Raw genomic sequence first — 23,937 nt, forward strand, 5'->3', positions numbered from 1 at the left:
ATGGCGAGAGTGCTCCACAACTTGATCATATTCCTGATCAGGCTTGCGCTGAAAATCAGAGTTTTGGGCTACTGGTCGCTGATTTACGGCTACTGCGCGCTGAGCACCGTCGTGGCTCTGCTGAAACTTTGGTGGAACATCGTCTTGCGGCCGACGGCCACCTTCCAGTGGGTGGTGCGTGAAACTCCCCCGGCTTGTCTGAATGACACGTCCTTGGGAACCCACTGTTATGTCCGGATCAAGGTAAGGACGCGCGAGCGCAGCTCTGCGTGCATATGCGTGTGTGTGCGCGCTCTCATACACAAAGGGACCTCACACCTTTTTTTTTTTTTTTTTTTTCCAAACCCGGGCCTGGCCAAACGGGGTGTGCGCTTGTTTTCTGCTTCTCTTTCCCCCGGTTTGCTGGCGCGGAGCTCAGGTGGTGCTGAAAGAACAGCTCCTCCGCCTCACGTCTCCTGCGCGCAGCCCGAGCTTCCCTGGGCAAGATTATGTAATTTTATACCAGTGCATTTTCTGTCACACACTCACAAAAATAACCTGCTTCCACATTAACATTGCACTTCACAATGAATAATTCACTGACATCATTATGACACCTCCCAGCAAATGCATCTAATTCTACAGCAAAATAAGCCCCCCAAGTACCGCACGGAGAAGACTAGAGCAGGTGTAAAGACGCTTTCTCCCCCCCCATTGCTATGTGTTTTCATTACCTCCCTGTATTGTGGTCGAGACAAGCCAAATATAGTGTCCACGTATATGGACATCAGGTCCCTGAAGGTTAAAATGAGTGGAAATGGCTTAAAAATCCAGGTCTTCAGTGAAGATTGCTCTTTAATGTTGTAATAAAAAATATTGTCCACATACATAGACACCAATTCCCAGGAGCTTAAATATTGTTGCACTGCTGAAGCATTAATTGTCAATGGACCAGCCGGACCAGTAAACCTGCCTCTCAGTTTAAGTTCTGTGTTTTTCATCTGCAAATACTCCAAAAGTAACGACGAGTTCCAGAATAAAATGTCTCGTAGATGTAGCAAGTGGGAGAAAAATTGGAAATGCATCCATCTGTTATAGCGTTTTATCCAGTGGGTGAAGGCAGGTGACGCCCCGGCAGGTTAGACGTCCATCACAGGGCAAACACAGAAAGACAGACAAGCACACACATTCAGATCTGTCAGAAATGTATGGTCACCAGTCAGTCTCATATTCTGTGGGTGAAAAATGTATCCTGAATAAACCCATACCTCCACAAAGTAACAAGCACTACGTCTTCAGACAGTGCAGTGTTGCAGGGTTTACTGCAGGATGCTGAGTGAGCCTTTCTCTAACCAACGGTCACCAAAAAGGGACAAAATGAGTTTTTTTATAACCTTGTTGTTGTTTTCAGGGAAATTTGAAATGCTTTCAAAATTTAACATGTTCTAACTTTAGTTTTCTTTAATGTAATCGCCTGAAAATATCACAGATGGCTTCATGTAATTCAAATTAAGTTACATTTTGGTTGTTTTATCTGTTGCCATGACATTTTTTTGGAAGTAGTTTCTGCCTAATTAAACTCAAATAAACTCTACTTTGTGATAGTCCACCAGGCCTGTGTGCCTTTAATTCTAATTGTAGTAAAATAATTCTGAATTTCACCATCTTCTTTCATTTGAATGTCAGTTTGGTGAATATTACACTGAAGACAATGTGAGGGCTTAAGTTAAACGAGCTGATCTGGATCTTTGGTGCACTGAGAGCAGCTTGACTGAGTTAAAGGAGAAGATTAAATCTGCTGGAGTTTCAGTGGTGACACATAATAATATAATAATAATAATAATCTTTATTTCTATAGCACTTTTTATACATTAAGCAACACAAAGTGCTTCCACAAAAATTAAAAACAGTGCAAAGATAAAATAGATGAATAAAAAGCAGGTGAACACACACGCACACATGCAGACACACATCATAGGTGAAGACATGCCGAGTGATATGGAGACATGGCAGGACACTGAGGACTAAGGTGAGGAAAGGGACATATTTGGGCCGTCCACACTGGGGGCGGCACAACTTCCGACCACAGGGGGCGCCGCCCCACAGATCCCCCCCCAACCGGGCAGACAAGCCAATCCCACCGCATACGCGGGGGACCTGCCAGGTGCCCGGGCAGGGAAACCCATGGGACGGCTCCACCAGTGGCAAAAACCGGCCACCACCAGTGTAGCGCCCCCTAGAGGAACCACTGGAGATAAAAAAGAAAATTAGATAATTATCTGAAATAAATAAATAGAAGTAGATAAATACATTGATCAAATACATAACTATATACACACATACATGTATAAAATCAGTTAAAAGCCTGATTAAAAAGGTGAGTTTTTAACCCTTTTTTAAAAACCTCAATGGACTCTGCAGCCCTGAGGTTCCCCGGCAGGCTGTTCCACAAACGGGGGCCATAGGAGCTGAACGCAGCCTCCCCGTGAGTCTTGGTCCTTGTTTGAGGGACAATTAAAAGGCCGGTGCCGGAGGACCTCAGGGCCCGCGAGGGTTGATATGATAAAAGTAGTTCGGATAAATAAGAGGGTGCAAAACCATTAAGACACTTAAAAACTAGTAAAAGAACCTTAAAATCGATCCTGAAGCGAACGGGGAGCCAATGCAGCAATTTTAAAATAGGCGTGATGTGGGCCCGCCCTCTGGTCCTCGTCAGCACTCGTGCGGCAGAGTTTTGTAGGAGTTGTAGTGGTGCTAAAGTTTTCTTGGGGAGACCAGAGAGCAGGGCGTTACAATAGTCAATTCGACAAGAGATAAAAGCATGCATTAGCACCTCCGCGTTTGCCTGAGAGAGAAATGGGCGGACTCTGGCTATATTCTTCAGATGATAAAAACCAGTCTTTGTGACATTTTTGATGTGTGAGATAAAATTAAGCTCAGAGTCAAAAGTTACGCCCAGGTTCTTTATAAATGAAGATGAGTTAAAATCTAGCAGTTTTGGTAAAAGTTTCTCTCTCTGGTGTTCAGGACCTACAACTAAAATCTCTGTTTTGTCCTGGTTGAGCTGGAGGAAATTTGCTGCCATCCATGACTTGATATCTAAAATACAGTTAAAAAGGGCATCAATCGGCCTTGTGTCATCAGGAGACACGGCCACATACAGCTGTGTGTCGTCAGCATAGCTGTGGAAGCTGACACCGTGTCTCCTGATGACATCCCCTAGTGGCAGCATGTATAAATTAAAAAGGATTGGGCCTAAGATCGACCCCTGGGGAACCCCATAGTGGATTTCATGGGTACCTGAGGAACGTGTATCCAAACTTACAAAGAAGCGTCGATCTGTGAGATAAGAACTGAACCAATTAAAAACATTACCAGAGATGCCGACCAGATTTCTAAGTCTGTCAAGTAAAATACAATGATCAATAGTGTCGAAAGCAGCGCTAAGATCCAATAAAATCAAGACTGTGAGTTGTTGGGAGTCTTGATTGTGCCTGATGTCATTTAAAATCTTTAAAAGGGCCGTCTCTGTGCTGTGGTTCTTCCTAAAACCAGATTGATGCTTCTCTAAAATGTTATTTGTAAGTAAAAATGTATTTAATTGATTAAAAGCTATTTTTTCTAAAATTTTGCTAAAAAATGGTAAGTTGGATACAGGGCGATAGTTATTAAGAACCTTGGGGTCTAGACTGCTCTTCTTCAGAAGGGGCCTCACCACCGCCGTTTTAAAGGCGGCGGGGAAAACACCCGTCTGAAGAGAGCAGTTGACCATGTATAAAAGCTGTTCCTCAAAGAACCCATAAAATGACTTAAAAAGTGAGGTAGGAATCGGATCTAAAAGACAGGTTGTTGGTTTCACTTGGGAGAAAACTCGACCAAGTGTTCCTGCATCAACCAGAGCAAAACAGTCCAGTGATTCCTCTGGTGAAGACACCAGTCCAGGTGAGTTAAAAGGTACAGTTTGTAAAGGTAAAAGACTGGATCTGATGTCATTTATTTTGCTTCTGAGGTGGTGGGCATAATCCTCGCAAAAGGAGGGAAAGGGGAGCGAGTTTTTATTAAAATTGGTGTTTGTTAAAAAGTCGAAGGTGGAGAAGAGGAGTTTGGGGTTATTTTTGTTGTCACTGATGAGTTTTGAGAAATATGAAAATCTTGAGTGTCTGACTATTCTATTGTAGGCTTTGAGGTGGGCCCGGAAAATGTGATAATGAACCATAAGTTTTGATTTTCTCCACCTCCGTTCGGCAATCCTGCAGTTTATTTTGTATTGGTGAGTTTCCCTGTTTTTCCATGGTGCTGGTGGTTTGGATTTATTAAGGATTCTTGTAGTAATTGGAGCCACCAGGTCTAGAGTTGACTTTAATTTACTGTTAAAATCGTCAACAATAAAATCACATGGAGCGGGTAAAACCTCAGCTGGGATATTCTCTAAAATCTTTATAAAATTATCAGCCACCTCAGAAGTTATGTAGCGTTTCCTCACCGTTCTGACCGGGGCCTCCTGCTGCTTAAAACTGGTGACATTAAAAAACACACAAAAGTGGTCGGACACAGCCAGGTCAACAACAGAGGTCACACCAATGGCCAGGCCATAAGAAATGACCAGGTCCAGGGTGTGGCCTCTGTTGTGAGTCGGCTGTGTGACGTGTTGTTTAAAATCCAGACATTGGAGGAGAGTTAAAAATTCTCTGGACAATGAGTCCGAGTGGCTATCCATGTGTATGTTAAAATCACCAGTGATTAAAATTCGTTCAAATTTAGTGTGGATAATAGTTAAAAATTCAGAAAATTCAGCGATAAAACTGCTTGAATGATGGGGAGGCCTGTATATAATTAAAGAGAGGATGGGGGGACTGCAAAAAATAAAAGCGTGATATTCAAAGGACGTGAAGCTGTTAAAAGTCACTTTGGATGTGCAAAGTTTCTCTTTAGTGATGGACGCAGTTCCTCCTCCTCTCTTTCCATCCCTGATAGAGAATAAAAAGTTAAAATTAGGTGGGGAGGCCTCGGTAAGAACAACTGGTGCATCAGTGTCAAGCCATGTCTCAGTGAGTAGGAGGCAGTCTAAGTTATTATCTAAAATCAAGTCATTAATGATAAAAGTTTTGTTTAAAAGAGAGCGGATATTTAAAACAGCCATTTTAATGTTGGTGCTGGGTGTGTGTTCAGTGTGACGATTTAAAGGAATGAGAGTTTGTGGTCTGCTAAAAGTCCTGGATTTGAAGGGTCTCCTGGTGGTGACTGTGGGAATGGGCTGGACAGTGTCCTGAGTTTCTGTGAGGAAGGGCGGGGAGTGGAGGGAGTGGGCGTGGCCTGCAGGGAGTCAATCACCTGGGGTTGATTGGACGGCGTTGTGGATGTTACCTGTTAAAACGGAGTTGCCCACCTCATTCGGATGGAGTCCATCATCCCGATAAAACACAGAGCGGTTCCAGAACAGGTTAAAATTGTCTATAAAATTAATCTTGAGCGCTGAGCAGGAGTCCCGGAGCCAAGAGTTCAACGCAAAAATTCTGGAATAGCGTTCGTCACTGTGGAAGTAAGTGGGGATGGGCCCGCTGATAAAAACTGACTTACCACAGCCATCCAGGTAAGAAAAAAGTTTTTTAAAATCTGCTTTGAGCTGCTCCGACTGGGGCCGACTGGTGTCATTGGTGCCGACGTGGACGATCACCCGGTGAATGGTTGCTGGTGCGGTACGGAGCAGCTCAGGCAGTTTCCCATGAATGATGTTAACGGTGGCTCCAGGAAAGCATCGGGTGGTGGTGTTATAGAAACGGATGTTTCTTGTGATGCTGTCACCGATTATGAGTGTTGTAGGGTTAAACAGGGGATGAGGGCGTCTAGTGGTATTGGCGACCGTAGCTGGGGAGCGGTGAGGCGGGCTAGCCGTGGTTTGAACCGGAGCTGGGGAGCGGTGAGGCGGGCTAGCCGTGGTGGGGATCAGAGATGGTGAGCGGTCCGTCTGCAGCCCCGGGCGGACAGCCGAGAGAGCGGGCGGATCAGCCGCCGCTAACCGGCTGTCATGGTCGGACCGGCGAAGCCTCCCGGAGTGTCTCCGCACAGCGTCCCGCAGCAGTCTCCGTCTCGCGGTGGAGGAGTTCGGAGCCGAGGTGGAGCTAGGCGCTGGTTCAGTGAATCCGGGGCCAGAGTTGGTGAGTTTCTCCTGGGAGAGGGCCTCGTACCGGTTGGAGAGGTCGAGCAGAGGTGGATGGACACCATCACCAGGAGGTTTTCGTTTACCCCGGATCACAACCTCCGACCAGGTGGACTCGCAGCCAGGTGTGGAATTGCTGCCCGGCCGCAGGGGAGATGTTGGGTCCCATTTTATTGTGTCCTGCAAAGCCGATTGCAGCGAAATGATCTTGAGTGACTGGTTATGGGCCACTTCCAGACACGTATTCAGGAGCTCGGACTTCGCTTTAAGTTCGTTTGAGAGCCGGTGAATGTCCTCCTTGAGGTTGGCGATTGTATCGGCCTCTCGTGAGCGTTGACCACTGCCGTCCATTATGGCAGGGCGGCTCTGGCGTCTGGGCGGCTCTGGCGTCTGGGCGGCTCTGGCGTCTGGGCGGCTCTGGCGTCTGGGCGGCTCTGGCGTCTGGGCGGCTCTGGCGTCTGGGCGGCTCTGGCGTCTGGGCGGCTCTGGCGTCTGGGCGGCTCTGGCGTCTGGGCGGCTCTGGCGTCTGGGCGGCTCTGGCGTCTGGGCGGCTCTGGCGTCTGGGCGGCTCTGGCGTCTGGGCGGCTCTCATGTGTCTCATGTCAGACTATGAGACGCCGTCACAGTACAATTACTTAAGAGAAAACACTGTTATCGGTATGAGGTGACTCCAACTTCAACTTTACTCATGCAGAGAACTCATGTTTTTACATATAACGCAAACACAACTGCAGTGAGTTAAAATATTAAGTGACGCTGGTAACGCAACCTGTGGTCGAGGAAGCATTTGGAGAGGAATAGTGGGTCTTTAACAGCTCTCTGTGACATAGAACCATGCAGAGATACTTTAAAGAACATAGAGCAGAGTTAAGAAACTACGCGGCACTTCGTCAGGGGAGATTCAGGGAAAGAAAGGATTGTGAATCAGGGGTGCCTGTGAAAGTGAGGGAGTTCAAATCATCAATAATGTCCTAAAAAGGCAACGTGCATTCAACAAGGTTTTTTTTTAGAATGCAGGCCTTGATTTATCTGATCTATTTTCAAGTGTTTTACCCTGAGCTGTAAAAGTAGCTGCCCTCCACTTCTGAGAGTTCTCATGTTGTCTGATGTTATTGTTTTGCACCAACTCAATCTGAGCCTAAATTTAGCTGCAGAGCTGCTAAACCAGCCAGAACAAGCATGATCAAAGTGACCCTCCTATCAGTGATGACTCAAGAAGTTTCTTTTCTGACAATAATCCCCCCCAAAAAACTCTAAATATATTATTATTATTATTATTATTGTTATTATTATTATTATTATTATTATTATTATTATTATTATTATTATTATTATTATTGTCATCAATAATACTAATTATTATTATTATTATTATTATTATTATTATTATTATTATTATTATTATTATTATTGTTATTATTAATCCCTATTTTTAACTGTCTTTGCTTAAATATTATCTTATTATTATTAATAATAATAATAATAATAATAATAATAATACAGAGGAGGAGGATATAAACAAAGCTAAACAAAAGAAGAAGAAATTGCTGAAATACTAGTGCCCCCAGGAGACAAACCCTTTGACCAAATGAAACCAAAAAGCATCATAAAATACTTATATTGAACCCCATGATAATGATAAACATTTTAAATATTCATGCTTTGAATCCAAAAAGTGCAACACTTCATGAAATATTAGACCGATGCAGTGGTTTGTGTAACAGAGAAGCCTCAGTGTGCAAGTAAAAAGCCCTGATGCATTGGTGAAAATACACAACCTGAACCCTAACCCTTAAAAAAAAATCACCAAAAAGTGCATTAGTGTCAATGTGTTCCTCCCCTTTGATAAGGAGTAGCAGATATTGAATGTGTCCTCGTCAAATCATTGCTTGATCAAATGTTCATGTTCACAATCAGAGATCCCATTGTGCTCACAATATCAAAAAGCATTGCGCAATGCTTGACACTTTTTGTCAGTCATTTAATCAAGTACTTTAAAAAATACTTCATACTTGTGAATGTAAAATTTATGCCTGGAGGTTTTTGGTCCACAGTTGCACGATGCTTAAAGAGCTGCCTGTACAATCGTTGCATATATATTGGCTTTATTGAGTGAAACTCAGTCCACAAACACTTGAAGACACTTTCAGAAGCCTTCCTATGTTTCTATGATGGTTTAGGGCAATTAGTTGATTTGCTATTTTAAAAAAATCCCTATTTTTTAACTCTTTGCTCAAATATGATCATAATTAACAAACATTGGTCAAAAAGTTTCCATGAAAAATGTTTGTGTGGGAATTTAAGTAGTTAAATGCCCTTTAATTCCATGACATTGTATATCTCTAGTTAATCTAATATATATATACGATTTCCATAATAGTTTGCATGATGGAGGGTGAAGAATAGCTAATGTATTGTCCAGTCTGTCGTCAGTCTGTGTTTTGTTAGGAGCTACTAAGAGTTATGTCCATTGTCATATTTATACATGTATTTCTGCATTTATATTTCAACAGACTAGACACTAAATAACCCCTTGCAGAAATCTTGAGGTGAAAGGTGGAATTACAAGACTGGATGAATTGCTGCTTGTTGATGTATTTGCTAACTTTGCATTAAACTATAAAACCAATGAGGATTTTTCTTCATTATTTATTATCCTTTCCAACTAAAAGCTATGCTACGTTTAATCTCAGTGTAAAAACATAAAAAACATTTCTTACAGTGGACAACACAACACAATCACGGAATAAATTGCTGTTGTTTAAGGACAATGAGGGCCTGTTTACAGAAAAAAAGTATTCAGAAGCTCAATTTATGAGTCACATTAAGACTAATAGCAGTACAAAAAACAAACAAAAAAAAAAATCCTACGAGACATGTAGTTATTACACCTCCAGTGCAGCAGATCCATAGAAATGAAAGAGTATCAAGACGAGGGAGGAAAAGTTGTTTCTCCCTCCTGAGGAAGACCATCTCTTCCCTTCATGATCTTCTTCACCTGCTAGGAAATGTTTGTAGTCCAGGTGAGATCAGCTGGCATGCGTCGGCTAAGGAATCTCTCTGCGTCCATGTCCAGATTAACCTGAGGACACAATCTGGTAAAATGCAGATTTTCATTTTTTTTTTTTTTATATGCAGGCTGTTTCACTGTTTGGTGTCAGTCTGAATAGGATGGTGTCATCATCAGAACATGGCAGTCACAGACCCAGGTGGTAACAACACTCTGTGATGTGTTGAGATGGCATGAGATCATGTACCATTCTGACCAATATGCAGAATATCACAAGCTTGTGACATCCATATTCTGATGTGTTTGTCCACAAATAAGATAAACAAGCTGATGTTTGTGGCTCCTGATGACTACCTGACTATTTATTTCCCACTCAGCTCTGGTCAGCGACCGTCTGCGAGGAGTTCTCATTTGCTCTCCTCTGTCCAGTGAGAGAGTTTTTGAGATAAGACCTGCAGCTCAGTGTTGGTATGAAAACATCTTAATTTATACTTTTTCCTCTTCATGCAGGAGTCTGGACTTCGGTTTCATTACGTGGCGGCGGGGGAGCGAGGAAAGCCCCTCATGCTTTTCTTGCATGGCTTCCCCGAGTTCTGGTAAGTGAATTTCACTACACGTCACCTCCTTAAGATTAAGTTTCATTGGATTGTCCAGTGTTTACCTCCCCGAGAGTCCCTCCTTTGTCATGTTTTAGCAGCACTTGTTAAATCTTAGCAGCTATAAAAACCCGAGGAGTCCTCCCTGACAGCAGTGATTTGCTGGTACGGGAGGGAAAGAGGCCCAAAGCATTCAAAAGGCTCGTCCTCCTGATCTGAAATGAAAAATGATGTTGAGCGATGTGTCTGGATTGAGGCCAAAGAGGTTGTCAAGAGCTGTAAGCCTGTCCATATCTCTAACGCACTGTCTCGGCTGTGGACAGAACAGGGATTAATTAACAGGGGGAACGGGAACTCGTTCTGCTTCACTTGTCCTATTCTTCCTCGGAATGATGAGCCGTGCCGAGAGCGAAGTGGCAGGACGGAACTCTTAACACTATCTCAAAGATGTGCCAATTCCCTCTTAGAAATGAGCGCGGTGAATGAATGTGCGCAAATGAGGGAGAAGGACTTACTTTAATTTTTGTTGCTCTGAGCCTCATCTATATTCCAAGATGCAAGGGTTCTTATCCTGACTCATCACAATCACACACTCTGCTCTCTTGCTCCTGCATACACCATCAGGAGGAGGAGGAGGAGGAGGAGGGTGGGTTTGTTTCAGGCTTGATGAGGAGCAGCCACAGTACCGCAGACAAAATCTTCAATTAGCAAGTCATCCCAGTCCACATGATCGGTGGGCGGATTAGAATGTAAAACAGCTTCTGTTATCCAGAGGTGACCTCCACTCAGCTGGAAAGAAAGCTGACCTCAGTGTGTAATTGCCCCAAACGCACTTCAAAGACTTTAAAGAGGAATCCATGGGACCCATTTTTAAAGGGGTGCACCGGCGGTTGTACGCGTCACGACTTGTCATCGTGAAGAGGATTATTCAACCCGTGAAAACAGTTGCATAATGTGTTGTTTGGCTCCAAATGTTTAACAGACAGTGTGTCTCACAAAGTGGAGGAAGAACTTAGAGCAGGAAAGAGATTGGCTGAATTAAAAACCACCCGCTGCATACTGGCTATAAATGCAGCATCCATAATATAGAGCTCTATGTGTGTGTGGTTTTCCATTATAGCATTTAGTATAATATAGTAGAGGTGATTTTTCTTAGAGCTCTCCAGTCCACAGACAAAGGCGTCAGGCGCCTTGACGATTACTTTTTGAATTCATTCATTGGAATCCAGTGGGCTCAGTCTTTCTGTTGTAAGTTTTCCATCATGAAAAAAGTGACACTTGTGGCCGGTCACTTTAAGAGCCCTGTCACACGCCAACATTTTTAAGTTAAAAATGCAAAACGTTTGTTGCACTCTGGGTGTCTTTGAGAACAGCGGCCAACAAGTGCAACTTTTTGACAACGATCCGACTCCATGTCTGTGTAAAGAGATAAAAACACAATCATTTGAAAATGGTCAGTGACCATGTGGACGGTGGAAATACTGCTACGGCCGTAGTAAATAGTTCTGCTGCAGATTGACAATAAACACAAGGGTTGCCTCCAGAGTACCATGACTCCCAGTCCATGAATCGCCATTGTCAGTGTTGATAGTGTATTGTTCTCTGCACCGCATGCATGTGAGGTTTCATTACAAAAACAGCCAACAGCACCCACTAGTAGCCTTTCAAGCTAACTGCATCATCTTCAGCATTTCTGCCTCTTCTGTGTAAACAAAGGCCGTTTTCAAAACGTTGCCATGTAAACAAGGTTGGACCCTGTTTAATGAACCAATATAGCAAGCTGTGTATTTAAAGCGAATAAATATATTCTAATAAAGAGTTGTTATCAAGAAAAAGCTATATTGTAAAAAAAAAGAAATGTCTTAAGATGTTCCTAAGATGTGTAAAGGAGGGTTTTCAACCATTAGTTTTTCTATGGCAGTGGTCAAGCTTGTATAAACAGTAAAATCCAATTAAGAATGATGAAATTCAATCTCGAAAAGAATAAGAAGGTTTTATCTTCAGGTATGTCTGTATAACAGTGTATCTGCAGGTCTTCCAGTGGCTTGAAAGTCTATGATCAAATTAAGTTGTTATTAAAAGTTTAAAAGACTTTGGAAAGGACGTACATCTAGAATTAATGTATCAATGCACACAGTTATCATTTTGAATTATATTTCTAATTTATTATTAATCTTTGGTTTGCTTCCGGGACACATCCTCTCAATGTTGGAATAACACAACCAAATGCTTGAAAAAAAAAAGAAATGATGTCAGGAATGGTTCGTTACTATTCACTTATTTCCATCCATCTGTCATACACACTTGAGTGAGGGGTCATGTTTGGGTCCAGCAGGGGTCACGGGGGGGCTTGGGTCAGATCTCATCTGACCGGATGAAAGGCAGATTACTGTTGATCTACATCTTGATCTTATTTCAGGGTGGACTTAGGCAAACTGTTTACAGTTTTTTAAGAACACTCCAATGCAATGTACTCTCATCCGCTCAGCTTAGTCAAAAGCTAAACTCCTTGAGGAAATTCCTTTTTTTCTATGTTGTCCCATTGGTCTGTCCCCAGTGGGGATTGAACCTGCAACCCCACTTCTCTAACCACCAGGCCACAACTGCCCCCAAACCAATGAGCTCTATCCCTGCCATGGCAGTAGTTCAAGGTCCTGTGTCTTTCTCAAGGACACTTTGGCATGTGGACAAGTGGTGAATCGAATCGTGACTCAAACTTAAAGTTGACCCACAACAGTTACACTGGCACACACCCAAACAAAACCTGGTATTCTTCACAAACACCTTGATTGTTTCTTTTCTTTTTTGTTTTGCTGTAGACACGTGTCTTTATAGTTATGACCTGTTAGAGATTCTTTACCTTGTTTTAGAAGCAGGATGGCACTTCTTTGTTTTATTTCTGTGAAGGTCGAGTTAATTAAAAACTGATGTCTCCAAATAATGTTTTTTGATTTCAGTTTCTCAGCATGGTATGTAAGCCACTGGGTAACAATGAAGTATTGTGACTTACAGCTGTAATGTGTGAACCGAAATAGGATAGAAATCATGTGTTAAATTCCGTTGGGCTGCATTATGAGGTGTTACATTAAAGTGACGTGAAGTAAATGTCATGCTCTGCGTGTGTGTGTGTGTGTGTGTGTGTGTGTGTGTGTGTGTGTGTGTGTGTGTGTGTGTGTGTGTGTGTGTGTGTGTGTGTGTGTGTGTGTGTGTGTGTGTGTGTGTGTGTGTGTGTGTGTGTGTGTGTGTGTGTGTGTGTGTGTGTGTGTGTGTGTGTGTGTGTGTGTTTCAGGTTCTCCTGGCGCTACCAGCTGCGTGAGTTCAAGAGCGAGTTCCGTGTGGTGGCCATCGACATGCGGGGCTACGGGGAGTCCGACTTGCCGCTCTCCGCTGAAAGCTACCGCTTCGACTACCTGGTCACCGACATCAAGGACATTGTTGAGTACCTAGGTGAGAGAAGTCTGGACGACCGGCGGTGTCCCGAGTCCAGAATAAACCCTTTTCTAAGTGTTGAATTGAGGACGAGCGCTCAGGCCGGCAGCGCGACGTGACAAACCCCTCGTCCTGACTCATCCTCTGAGAACATGGAACACTGCAGACCCAGAGGCTGCGAATACACGCATGCTATCTGCTCACAGCGAAATCTATACTCTTGTGCTGGCTGACATGTCGCAGGCTCCTCTGATCATTTTAGAACCACTTACATGCTCCACGTGGTAAATTGTCTTAGCATTTAAATGTCAGCGACGTTTTGTCAATGAATCTGAGTAATTGTGAGCAATGTCTGGGAGCTCTTTCTTCTATCAGGGAGAGTTAAAGCTGCTCCTCCACCGAGGCTGAACTCCTTCTCATGGTCACGTCCAGATTTCTCTACATAGTCTCATTCAGGCCCCGTTTGTGTGACAGCGTTTTCAAGGGAAATGGCAAAACTTTGCTTGCATTTTGGGGGTTTTGTTTACATGACGAGGAGGTTTGGAGCTACTGAAAATGCTATTATTTGAAAATGGGTCCCAAGGTGGAACTTTTTGAAAAACACTTGGGCTCCATCGTCCTTGAGACAGTGGAAATGCTGCTACTGTGCATGCACACCACAGCTATAGGAAATACTTCTTCTGCACAACTAAATGATGAATAGTTATAACTTGTAAAACGCGTCTCCACCGTTTGAGCGGTCCCCAAAGCGCTTTATACCTATTCACACACACATTCACACTCCAGTGTAGGCGCCTGTCATGCGAGGCACTCATTCCGTCCAATGGAAGCAGTTTTGGGGTTCAGTGTAATATGGAGGGTCAGAGTAGAAGGACAATAACAACAAGGTTTGTCTCCAGAGTGTCAGAACTCTCAGTCCATATTCTCCTGCGACTTGATAGTTTTATAGTCGACCATCACTGTAATAGTAATCCAACTTCGTCTGTCCATACAAATGTCTGTGTAACCGCCAGTGATGTCGGTAACATCTTAATTAATAATGCGTTACTACTTCCAAACCAGTAATCTGATTAAAGTTACTTGTCCTAGTCACTGTGTGTTACTATTGTAGAGTCCAGCAGGACAAGTTTCTTGTCTGAAAGCCACTTTATTATCAATCAATCAATCAATCAATCAATCAATCAATCAAAGACTTTATTTGTCCAGGAGGGGGGAAAGGAAGTCACATAGTGCAGGCAGTGCAAATAACTGCGACAACAGACTACAGCTACATCTCTGGGTAATTAAATACCAGTAATAGTAAAAATGTGACAACAAAAGTGTGAGGCAGATATAAATACAACAAAGAATGAAAGTCAAAGGTCAAATATGTATAAACATGGTGCAGGAGGCAGGGGTTAGCAGAGTCTTTGGTAAAACCAGTTGTAATTTTTATGTTCAGATGATGGAAGGTGTCTGCAGCTGCTGAAAGTAACTAAAAAGTAACTTGTAATCTAACTTTGTTACTTTTAAAAACAAATAATTGGTGAAGTAACTAAGTTACTTTTTAAAGGACTAACTAGTAATCAGTAATCGGATTAGTTTTATAAAGTAACTGTGGCAACACTGTTACTTGCCGTTGTTAATGTTTATGACATATTGTTCTCTGACTGTGTGTGTGTGTGTGTGTGTGTGTGTGTGTGTGTGTGTGTGTGTGTGTGTGTGTGTGTGTGTGTGTGGTTTCATTACAAAAACAAATAACAGTACCCATTCGTTGTCCAACTTGTTTTCAGTGTTTCTGCTTTTGTCGTGAAAATGATCATCCTTTTTAAATGTTTGCTGCGTAAACATTTAAACTGCTCTAAAATGAAAACACAAAAAATGGCATTTCACTTTAAATGTGTAAACGATGCCTCAGTACGCAAGAAAATGGTACAATCCAGTTCTCAGTCATGTTTCCATTTCTTCATTTCTTCCAAACTGACAAAATAATCAATGACGATTGATGATGGTGAAAAAACCTGAAAAACAAACAAAATGTAACATTTTTAATTATGACGCCCATGAAATGAGTCAGATTTATGTTTACAAACCTCCGTTGCAAACATCACATTACTTTGTGTTGCAATGTACTCAATGGGACGTGTCCACAAGGTTACATAGCCTCTTATAGACATTCATTGGCAAATTGTTTATACCCCATTGACACAAGTTAAAATCATCAAATATGTGCTTTTTAATTTTGCTTTGTGATGTTCTTGGATGAAAATCGACTTCAGAACTACCCTCCACAGGGCAAATAGCTTCTGATCTAAGTAATATAACAATAGTTTGCTCCTGCTGTTTGTATCACAAAGAGATAAAAAGAGCAAACATGTTTTACGCTCTATTAAACAAATTGCTTCGGCCAATCTGACGCAACAATTACCTCCATTGTCAGTTTGTGTGAGCGTCCCACTGCTGTAAGAATTTCCAGATCCTTGCAACATTATGTTTATGTCATCCAAATGCCAATTCTCATTCAACCGCACAACGACCAGCTATAAATATTTATGTAAATGTAGTCTAGAACCATGATTGACAGTCACATACTGAAACAACAAGCTTGGATTTCTGTTCCTCTCAATACAACATCGTTTAACATCTGCAGCATCAAACACTGTCAAAGCAAAATATCACAAAATGTTATTAATGGGTTTAGTGGGGGGAAAAGGAGTGTTTAAGTTCAGAAATCAAAAATACTGCTTTGATTCAGGCAAAGATACTATGTGAATATTTGAAAATGATGCATCCTTTCAAGGTCGATGTGTTCGACCTTTGTGACAGAGTGGTGGAGTGTGTGTGGTCGTGACGCTGGTCTCTGGTGCTGTGCCTGTGTGGTGTGAAGACAACCACAGCAGGATCACCACCAACTGCCTCACGTACCCCACAGGCCTGGAACCAACGGCTCTCAAGGCCTGGCGAGCTCTGCACTTTGGGCTGTGCTGGGAGCATTTCAGATACACCACATTCAGCCACACTTTTTGTCTGTTTTGCAGTGAGGATGGCCTGTTTGATGGACAAGTAAACATGTTGAATCCAATCAGATTTGACTGTTTTTGATATTAGAACTGCAGCATCAAACCAAAACAATGCACTGGAAGTCTCCGCCGTGTCAGGAGGAAATAAAACATTATTGGATCAATGATGTACACGATATGTTGAGTAGGGCAACTTTGAACACTGTTAACTCGCTGAGAGTCAAGCCAGAGGCATCATAATGACTTAAGAGGTTTTTGAGGACGTCCTTCATTAAACATTTACATTGTCTTTGGAAAGGCTTTTTCCGAAGGCCTGTTGTTGATGTACAGTCGCTCCTCGCATTGTTCCAACCGTCACTGTCAATTACTAAACAGCCTTTCAAAGGCTGGACACTCAATAATACATGACGCTGATTCACTTAATGGTCATTTCTGTGGAAAGGAACTGGCAGTGATTGTGTGATAACTACTGTGATCTTTGATTGGTCTGCAAAGGCTTCTTTATGTCGACTCTTCAATCCCTCACAGTTCATACTGCGGTGAATATTGACTCCAGTCGACGAGCAACAGATATGAACGCCCTCAGTAAACAAATGAATCAATGTCTTTTTAAACCTTGCTTGCTGTTGTTTACTCGCTGTCTCAATCAAGCTGTTGTTTGTGCCGTTTACACGACAATGTTTCAGCTGCTTCGCTTACTCGGAACAAGTAGTTTTCCTGTTGCGCTACTAGTTGGCGCCGTTGGTTATTTAATGTAATGAATCCACACACACACACACACACACACACACACACACACACACACACACACACACACACACACACACACACACACACACACACACACACACACACACACACACACACACACACACACACACACACACACACACGTGCACAGAGAACAATGAAGTATAAACATTAACTGTGGCGAGTACGCAGACATCCGCGTGGACAGACAGCTGTCAGTTGGATTGCTTCTACCGCTGACTCCTCACGTACACAAGAACTATTTACTATGACCACGGTGCACATGCACAGAAGCAGCTTTTTCCCCCCCATGAAGGAAATTTAAGTGTTTTCAAATGTTTACGTTTCCTCCCAATTATACGATGGTGGAGTCGGAGCATTTTCGAAAAGTTCCACCTTGGGAGCCGTTTTCAAAAAGTTGCATTTTCAGCGGTCCAAAAATACAAGAAAAAGTGTTTCGCTTTCACTGGTAAACGAGTAAATGGGCCCTGAGTTGCCGTCCCTTTAAGACACACCAGCCCAAAGGGAGCACCTTTCATTTTTATCGACATGTACAAAATGTGAGTTCTGTAGATGTGGAGCTATGAATGGTGCCAGCGTCAGGTAAGTGGATCAGTTTGCTAAGAGTTGAGCTGTAATGTGATCTCACTTGACCTCGCTCTGCGTTTGGCCAAATGACCTCACAATAAATCCGATAAGTGTGAAAGGCCGAGGCGGCGATCAGGAAACGACACCAGTATTGATTTTCAGGCCATGACAATGATGCTTTAACACACCGCTTTCTGTGACAATGGCTGCCTGTTGTCCTTTCAAGGGTACAACAGATGTTGCCTGGTTGGTCACGACTGGGGCGGGACCATCGCCTGGCTGTTCGCGATCCACTACCCAGAGATGGTGACGAAACTCATCGTCCTGAACTGTCCACATCCCTCCGTGTTCACAGGTGACGCCTCCACTCTTCCTACTGGTGCTGGGCAAAGCAAACCAACTGTCTCCTTCCGAATCAGACTGGCTCTGGTTTTGCTCGCGGATTATGAGCATACTCATCACCATTAATTAGCAAGTGTTATTACTACTGCAATTGCAAGTTTTCGTCCATCTGGTAAATCTCCTTCTGCCTTAAGGGGGATATGAGGAGAGGCTAATTACATGAAGGTAATGGGGGGGCAGGACCAGCTGGCTTCATTGGTGGACACGGGGAAACGGGAACAATGCAAAGAGTCGGCTTCATTTTTGCCCTCGAAAAAAAATTTATCTGTCCTCTTCTCTCCTCCAGATTACGCCCTGCGCCACCCGAGCCAGCTGCTGAAATCCAGTCACTACTTCTTCTTCCAGCTTCCCCGCTTCCCCGAGCTCATGCTCTCCATCAACGACTTCAAGGTGCTCTGCTGTGTGTGTGTGTGTGTGTGTGTGTGTGTGTGTGTGTGTGTGTGTGTGTGTGTGTGTGTGTGTGTGTGTGTGTGTGTGTGTGTGTGTGTGTACGTGCGCACCGGCTTTAGCCATTTCAAGGTCAAGGTCGTGCATTCATGTGTGTGTGTGTGTGTGTGTGCCTGCACACACGCTGATCTGTGTTGCACATTTCCTACAATGTCAGTCTATTTTTAGTGATCAGTCTAAATATAACCTGCTGTAGAAAGAAAAGAAGAAATAATAATAATAAAACAAGGAAATCCAATCTTCATGGTTGGGAATCACTGCCGTGCATAACCGTGGAGAAGCCATCATTAACAACAACATGCTATAAAATAATGTTCAGCATTAGTGAATGAATGCTGCAACAGCACATTAACTTGTCTTGCCTTTGCTTTCCAGTGTTTGACCAGAGGCACTAAAGTCACCTCATACCGCCGTTAACACCCAGTCATGACCTTCCACTTTGTCCTTTAAGCAAACATTTCTCCTGTTGGACAATAATATGTCGCTGAAAATGAAGGGATATCCAATGTGTTCACTATTTTACATTGATATAATTATTAAGACATAGTTTTCAAGGGATTCGGGGACTCTGTTCACATAATTTTCAATGGTGAAATGTTGTTTTTTTATTTACAATCGCCACACTCCCCCAACCTTTCTGAAAGTGGCACTGTGTAAAATTATGACTGACTGTATTTCTCCTTATCATGTTTTTTTAATTGAAATTGCTTCTTCTTGACTGATTTACGCCGTGCAATAGTTTTCATCTAATCTGGAGAGTGTTTGCCCAATACATCAGACTGTGGTTAATGAACTGTAAGACTGCGGCCACACGACAGCGTAGGTCTGTGGCGCAGCTCAGCGTGTGGCGGTAGAGTCACGGCGTCCGAGCTGCCGCTCAAGGTCGTCACAGTCGATCTGGACGTCACACGGCTCGCGTTACAGCGCCACGGATGACCTTCTCGTGATGCTTTGGAGATCCGACTGACCCGCCGTGTCTCTTCTGTCTGTGCTGCAGGCGCTGAAGGCTTTGTTTACCAGCCGCAGCACAGGCATCGGGAGGAAGGGCCGCTGGCTCACCACCGAGGACCTGGAGGCCTACCTGTACGCACTCTCACAGCCGGGAGCCCTCACAGGAGCCCTCAACTATTACAGAAATGTTTTCAGGTAGGGAACCCACTCAACAATCAAAGCTGAAAACCCATTTTTTTTAGGTTGGCTTTTAACTCTGTCTAGGGCGGTGTTTTTATTCTGTATGCTCTGTTTTAATGAATCTCTGGAAGGCTTCACCAGCCTGCAGAACCGTCTCACCTCCCACAGTCAGCGCCTGTGTTTTATGTATTGTTTGTATGTATTATTCTTGTATTTTTTTCTTAATGTATTGTTTTTATAGCTTTGGGTACCACTGGGTTATTGTAAAGGGCTATACAAATACAATTTGATTGATTTGATTTGAACAATGAGCCACGTTGCTATAGGTTTTGGGAGGGAATTGCAATGAGTTGAATTTGAGATATTCACCTTTAATTCTTTGACTTTTGAGTCAATATTTACAAATTGATGAGTATTGCTCAAAAATTAATCAGATCCATTGTGGCATTGCTTTTTAACTGTTGGATACTTAAACTAGTCAGATTTTTCCTCTCGGATGTAATTTCTTTTGTCCGTTAATACGCTCTCCTTCTGATTGGTCAACACAGGCGGTAGTTGGCTCAGATTGGTATGTCTTTCAATTGGAAGGTTGCAAGTTTGACTGTCCATCTCCACATATTGGAGTGTCCTTGAGCAAAACACTGAATCCCAAATTGCTCCCAATGGATGGATTGTAGCACCTTGCATGGCGGCCACCTCCATTGATGAGTGACTGTGTGTTTGAATGGGTGAATGTGATGAACAGTCTATAGCTGTGAGGGTTCAGGTGGAGGAAAAGTGCTACATTCCTGTAAATTATTTCAATTTACCAAAGCACCATGCGGCTATCAAAAGGCAACTAATTGCTTTTTTTTTTTTTTTTGAGAACAGCTCAAAATGTGATACTTTTTTAATACGCTCCAACACCAGCTCCCTGTTAACAGGGGAAATCCATCTTTTTTTGAAACACTGCTACTTTGCATGCGCACCAGGGTTTATTAAATAGTTCTGTTCATACGCGAGTAGATGGACAAAAACAACAATGTTTTCCATTTCCAATGTCACTGTAAAAACAATCCAACTTCATCGTCTGTCCATATGAACTTCTTTGTACTCGTCGTCGATAACGTTTATAATGTATTGTTTTCTGCTCACAAGTTTTCGTTGTGGTTTAATTCCAAAGACAAACAACAGTGGTAACTCGTGGCCTGACATGTTGACTGCATAGTTTTCAGCATTTCTGTCCTTTCCATGTAAACAAACATTGTTTTTAAAACATTACTGTATTAACTTTCTTGAAACCTTTCCTGACACCAAAATACAAAAAATGAGGCATTTTCACTGAAAACGTCATGTAAACAGAGCCTGAGACATGATTCAAGAGCGTCGACATTTTAGCATCCTCTCCTCTTTAACCAGCCGTCTGCAGCAGCGCTGGGCCTTCTTTGCTGAGGTTTAGCTTTGTCCTGCTGATGTCTGCATGGTTGCAGATGTTGCTTTAACACTTGAAAATGAAAGCATTAATGGGGCCTTTTACAGACGTCGAAGCTGCCCTACCACAGGCTCCAATACAAACACATGCAATCAGGAATTCAGGCTTTTCATAGTCCCAGCTGGAGGTCCCTCACATCTTGAGTGCGAGAACACGACCTCCATGGTTTCTTAAAACAGGTTTAAGTGGCGATTCGTCACTCCTGTCTTTTGTTTTACCTCTGAACATTTCAAATGTATTCATTTATTTGTTTAGTTTATTTTTTTCGAGCTTCAGTTTAGACCAGCTATTCACAAATTCCACGATGCCATTTGAACCACCCTGATATTAACATCCAACTGATGTCAAACTGAAACATCTGTTCCAGAAGCAGAATGATTCAATTGGCACATGGGCTCAATAGCAGTAATATTAAGAGATGCAGAAAAATGTACTTGCATACCTTTTAACAAAATCCTTATGGTGTTACTACATTTGATCAGAGTTGAGATGTTGGTGTGAGTATTTAAAGATTCATAAGAATCATAAAAGACATCAGATTGACAGTCCAGTGTTTTCTTGAAGTCTGTTTCCCACTCACACAAGGTTTAAGGTCATTCACGGCACAACTTCCAATAGGAAACCAGCTTCATAGAAATAATCAAAACTGAACAGACATGAAACTCTGTATTATCATGTTTTATAACTAATTTAATTGAAATGTGTACATGAATTTTAATAATTCCAAACATTTTTTTTAATTCATCTCCTAATGCACCTTTAGTACTTTAGCCGTGGCCCAATACACAATATAATATGTATATTATATTTTGCACGCTTGTTTTTGTGTACATATGATTGTGATTCAATGAAAATTTGTCAAAGCGCTCTGCCGGTACATCCCCCCCCCAAAAAAGCAAAATAAAATCATAATAACCTTCATTATTGGGACTTGCAGTGCATCGCCGCTCACCAGATAAAAGAATATCTCAAAAGTGTTTTTTTTTTTTTTTTGACATGTGAACCGTCCACGCATGGCTGAGCAGATGCCATCTGCTCCCTTCTCAAGCAATGGGCTCTCTCAGAATAGCTTTTATATGCTTATGTAAAAGAAATCTCACTGACCCATGACCAATTAGAGTCTCTCCACAAACGCACACGGCAAAAATAGATAAACACAGTCAACATCTACCGATATATCCATCCCTTTTCTTTTTTTTTTATACTATGAATGTATACTCATCTTCAACATAGACACAAGGTGGCCGGACATAGTCTCAGCATGAAACAAGAACTGGCATTGTGACCCGGCCACGTAAAAGGCAGGACACATTGAGCATTAAGAGACAAGGTACAGCTCACATAACAAGTGCCACAGCGAAGAACAGTCAAATAAACCACAGTACTCATAAAGTCAGCCTGGGTTTGTTGACGTGAGGCTGGTTGAGCTGTGTTGGAGCAGCGAGAGCTGGCTGTAGAGGAGCAGCTCTGGGAAAACACACAACTCACAACACCAGCGAACACAGAGACGAGTCAGCGGTCGCTGCTCAGTGATCGAGAGTTAAGTTAAGGCTCCATTTCTACGTTTCAAGTGAAAATGCGTCATGTTTGTGAAAAGTTTCACGATTGCAACGCAACGTTTTGAAAACGATTTCTGTTTACAGAGAAATGGTAGAAATGCTGAAATGCTTTTCATTTTTGGGCCACTAGCGGGTGCTGTTGTTTGGCTTTTGTAATGAAAGGACGCAAAACATGCATGGAGAAAACAATACGGTGTAAACATTAAAAATGGTGAGTGCACAAGCATTGGTATAGACCAGGGGCGTCAAACTCATTTTAGCTGAGGGGCCACATCCACCCTAATCTGACCTCTGGAGGGCCGAACAAGTCAAACGTAGCATATTAAACTGTAGATATGGACAAATGTCAAAGTCTTTCCTTCTTTTGATCCTTTTGTAACTGCAAGAATTTGCCAGTCTATTCTGAAATATACATATTAAAGTTAATCAGATATTATTATTTTTGCAAAAAAAAAAACCTCAGTCACCTGTGTCTGGATATCGTATTTTTATTCAGGATTAAAACAATTTATCATCATCTGGAATTTTTTGGGAGTTTACGTGTCTAAAGTATCATTTCACATAAATTGGACACCTTTATTGTGAAAGGTGTTGCGTCATGTGACTTCCACAGATGCATTAATTAATTCTGACCAAGGACGGTTTTGAATGTAATTTTTTCCAATCTCGTGTTTTTAGATCAGCCTCTGTCAATTTTCATATTTATACTTAAAAAAAAAAAAAAAAAAAAATCACATGGCGGGCCGGATTAGATCCTCTGGCGGGCCGCTTCTGGCCCCCGGGCCGCATGTTTGACACCCCTGGTATAGACGGACCACCATGTCGGATTGCTTTTCCAGGAGACTCTCAAGTATTAAACTACCAAGTCCCAGAAGAATATGGACTGGGAGTCATGACAGTCTGAAGGCCGCCGTGTTTGTTATTGTCCATCAGCTTGCGCGTGTGCAAACAAACGGTTTTCTACGGCTGTGTTGCACATGCGCAGTAACAGTTTCTCCGCCGTCCACACAGAGACACTGTTTCCAAATATTTGCATTTTCCCCCCGTTTACACAACAACTTCGTCAAGAGTGTTTTCAAAAAATTCCGCCTTGGGAGCAAAGAACTTGTTCACTTTTGGGTTGTGTTATTGTTTTTGCTGTTCCTCCTATCATTTGAAGTACGATCTCCTTCCCTCAGCTCCCTGCCACTGAGCCAGAACCACGTCAGGTCTCCGGTCCTGCTGCTGTGGGGCGAGCGGGATGCCTTCCTGGAGCAGGAGATGGCCGAGACGTGCCGCCTCTACATCAGGAACCACTTCCGACTCAACATCATCTCCGGGGCCAGCCACTGGCTGCAGCAGGACCAGCCCGACATCGTCAACACCCTCATGTGGACCTTCCTCAAGGAGGGGGAGGGACGGAAAAGCTACAGGAACTAA

General features: G+C 42.8%; 1 protein-coding gene across 1 annotated transcript; it reads left to right on the forward strand.

The window, feature by feature from the left end:
* ephx4 (epoxide hydrolase 4) lies at nt 1-23,937 on the forward strand (the record flags this gene model as incomplete). Its single annotated transcript, XM_080506015.1, has 7 exons — nt 1-243; nt 9,657-9,742; nt 13,032-13,189; nt 17,735-17,863; nt 18,197-18,300; nt 19,355-19,503; nt 23,697-23,937. The coding sequence occupies 7 exons, from the start codon at nt 1-3 to the stop codon at nt 23,935-23,937; spliced, it is 1,110 nt and encodes a 369-aa protein (XP_080362141.1).

Source organism: Blennius ocellaris (genome assembly GCF_963422515.1).
Source record: "Blennius ocellaris genome assembly, chromosome: 12".
Lineage (NCBI taxonomy): Eukaryota > Metazoa > Chordata > Actinopteri > Blenniiformes > Blenniidae > Blennius > Blennius ocellaris.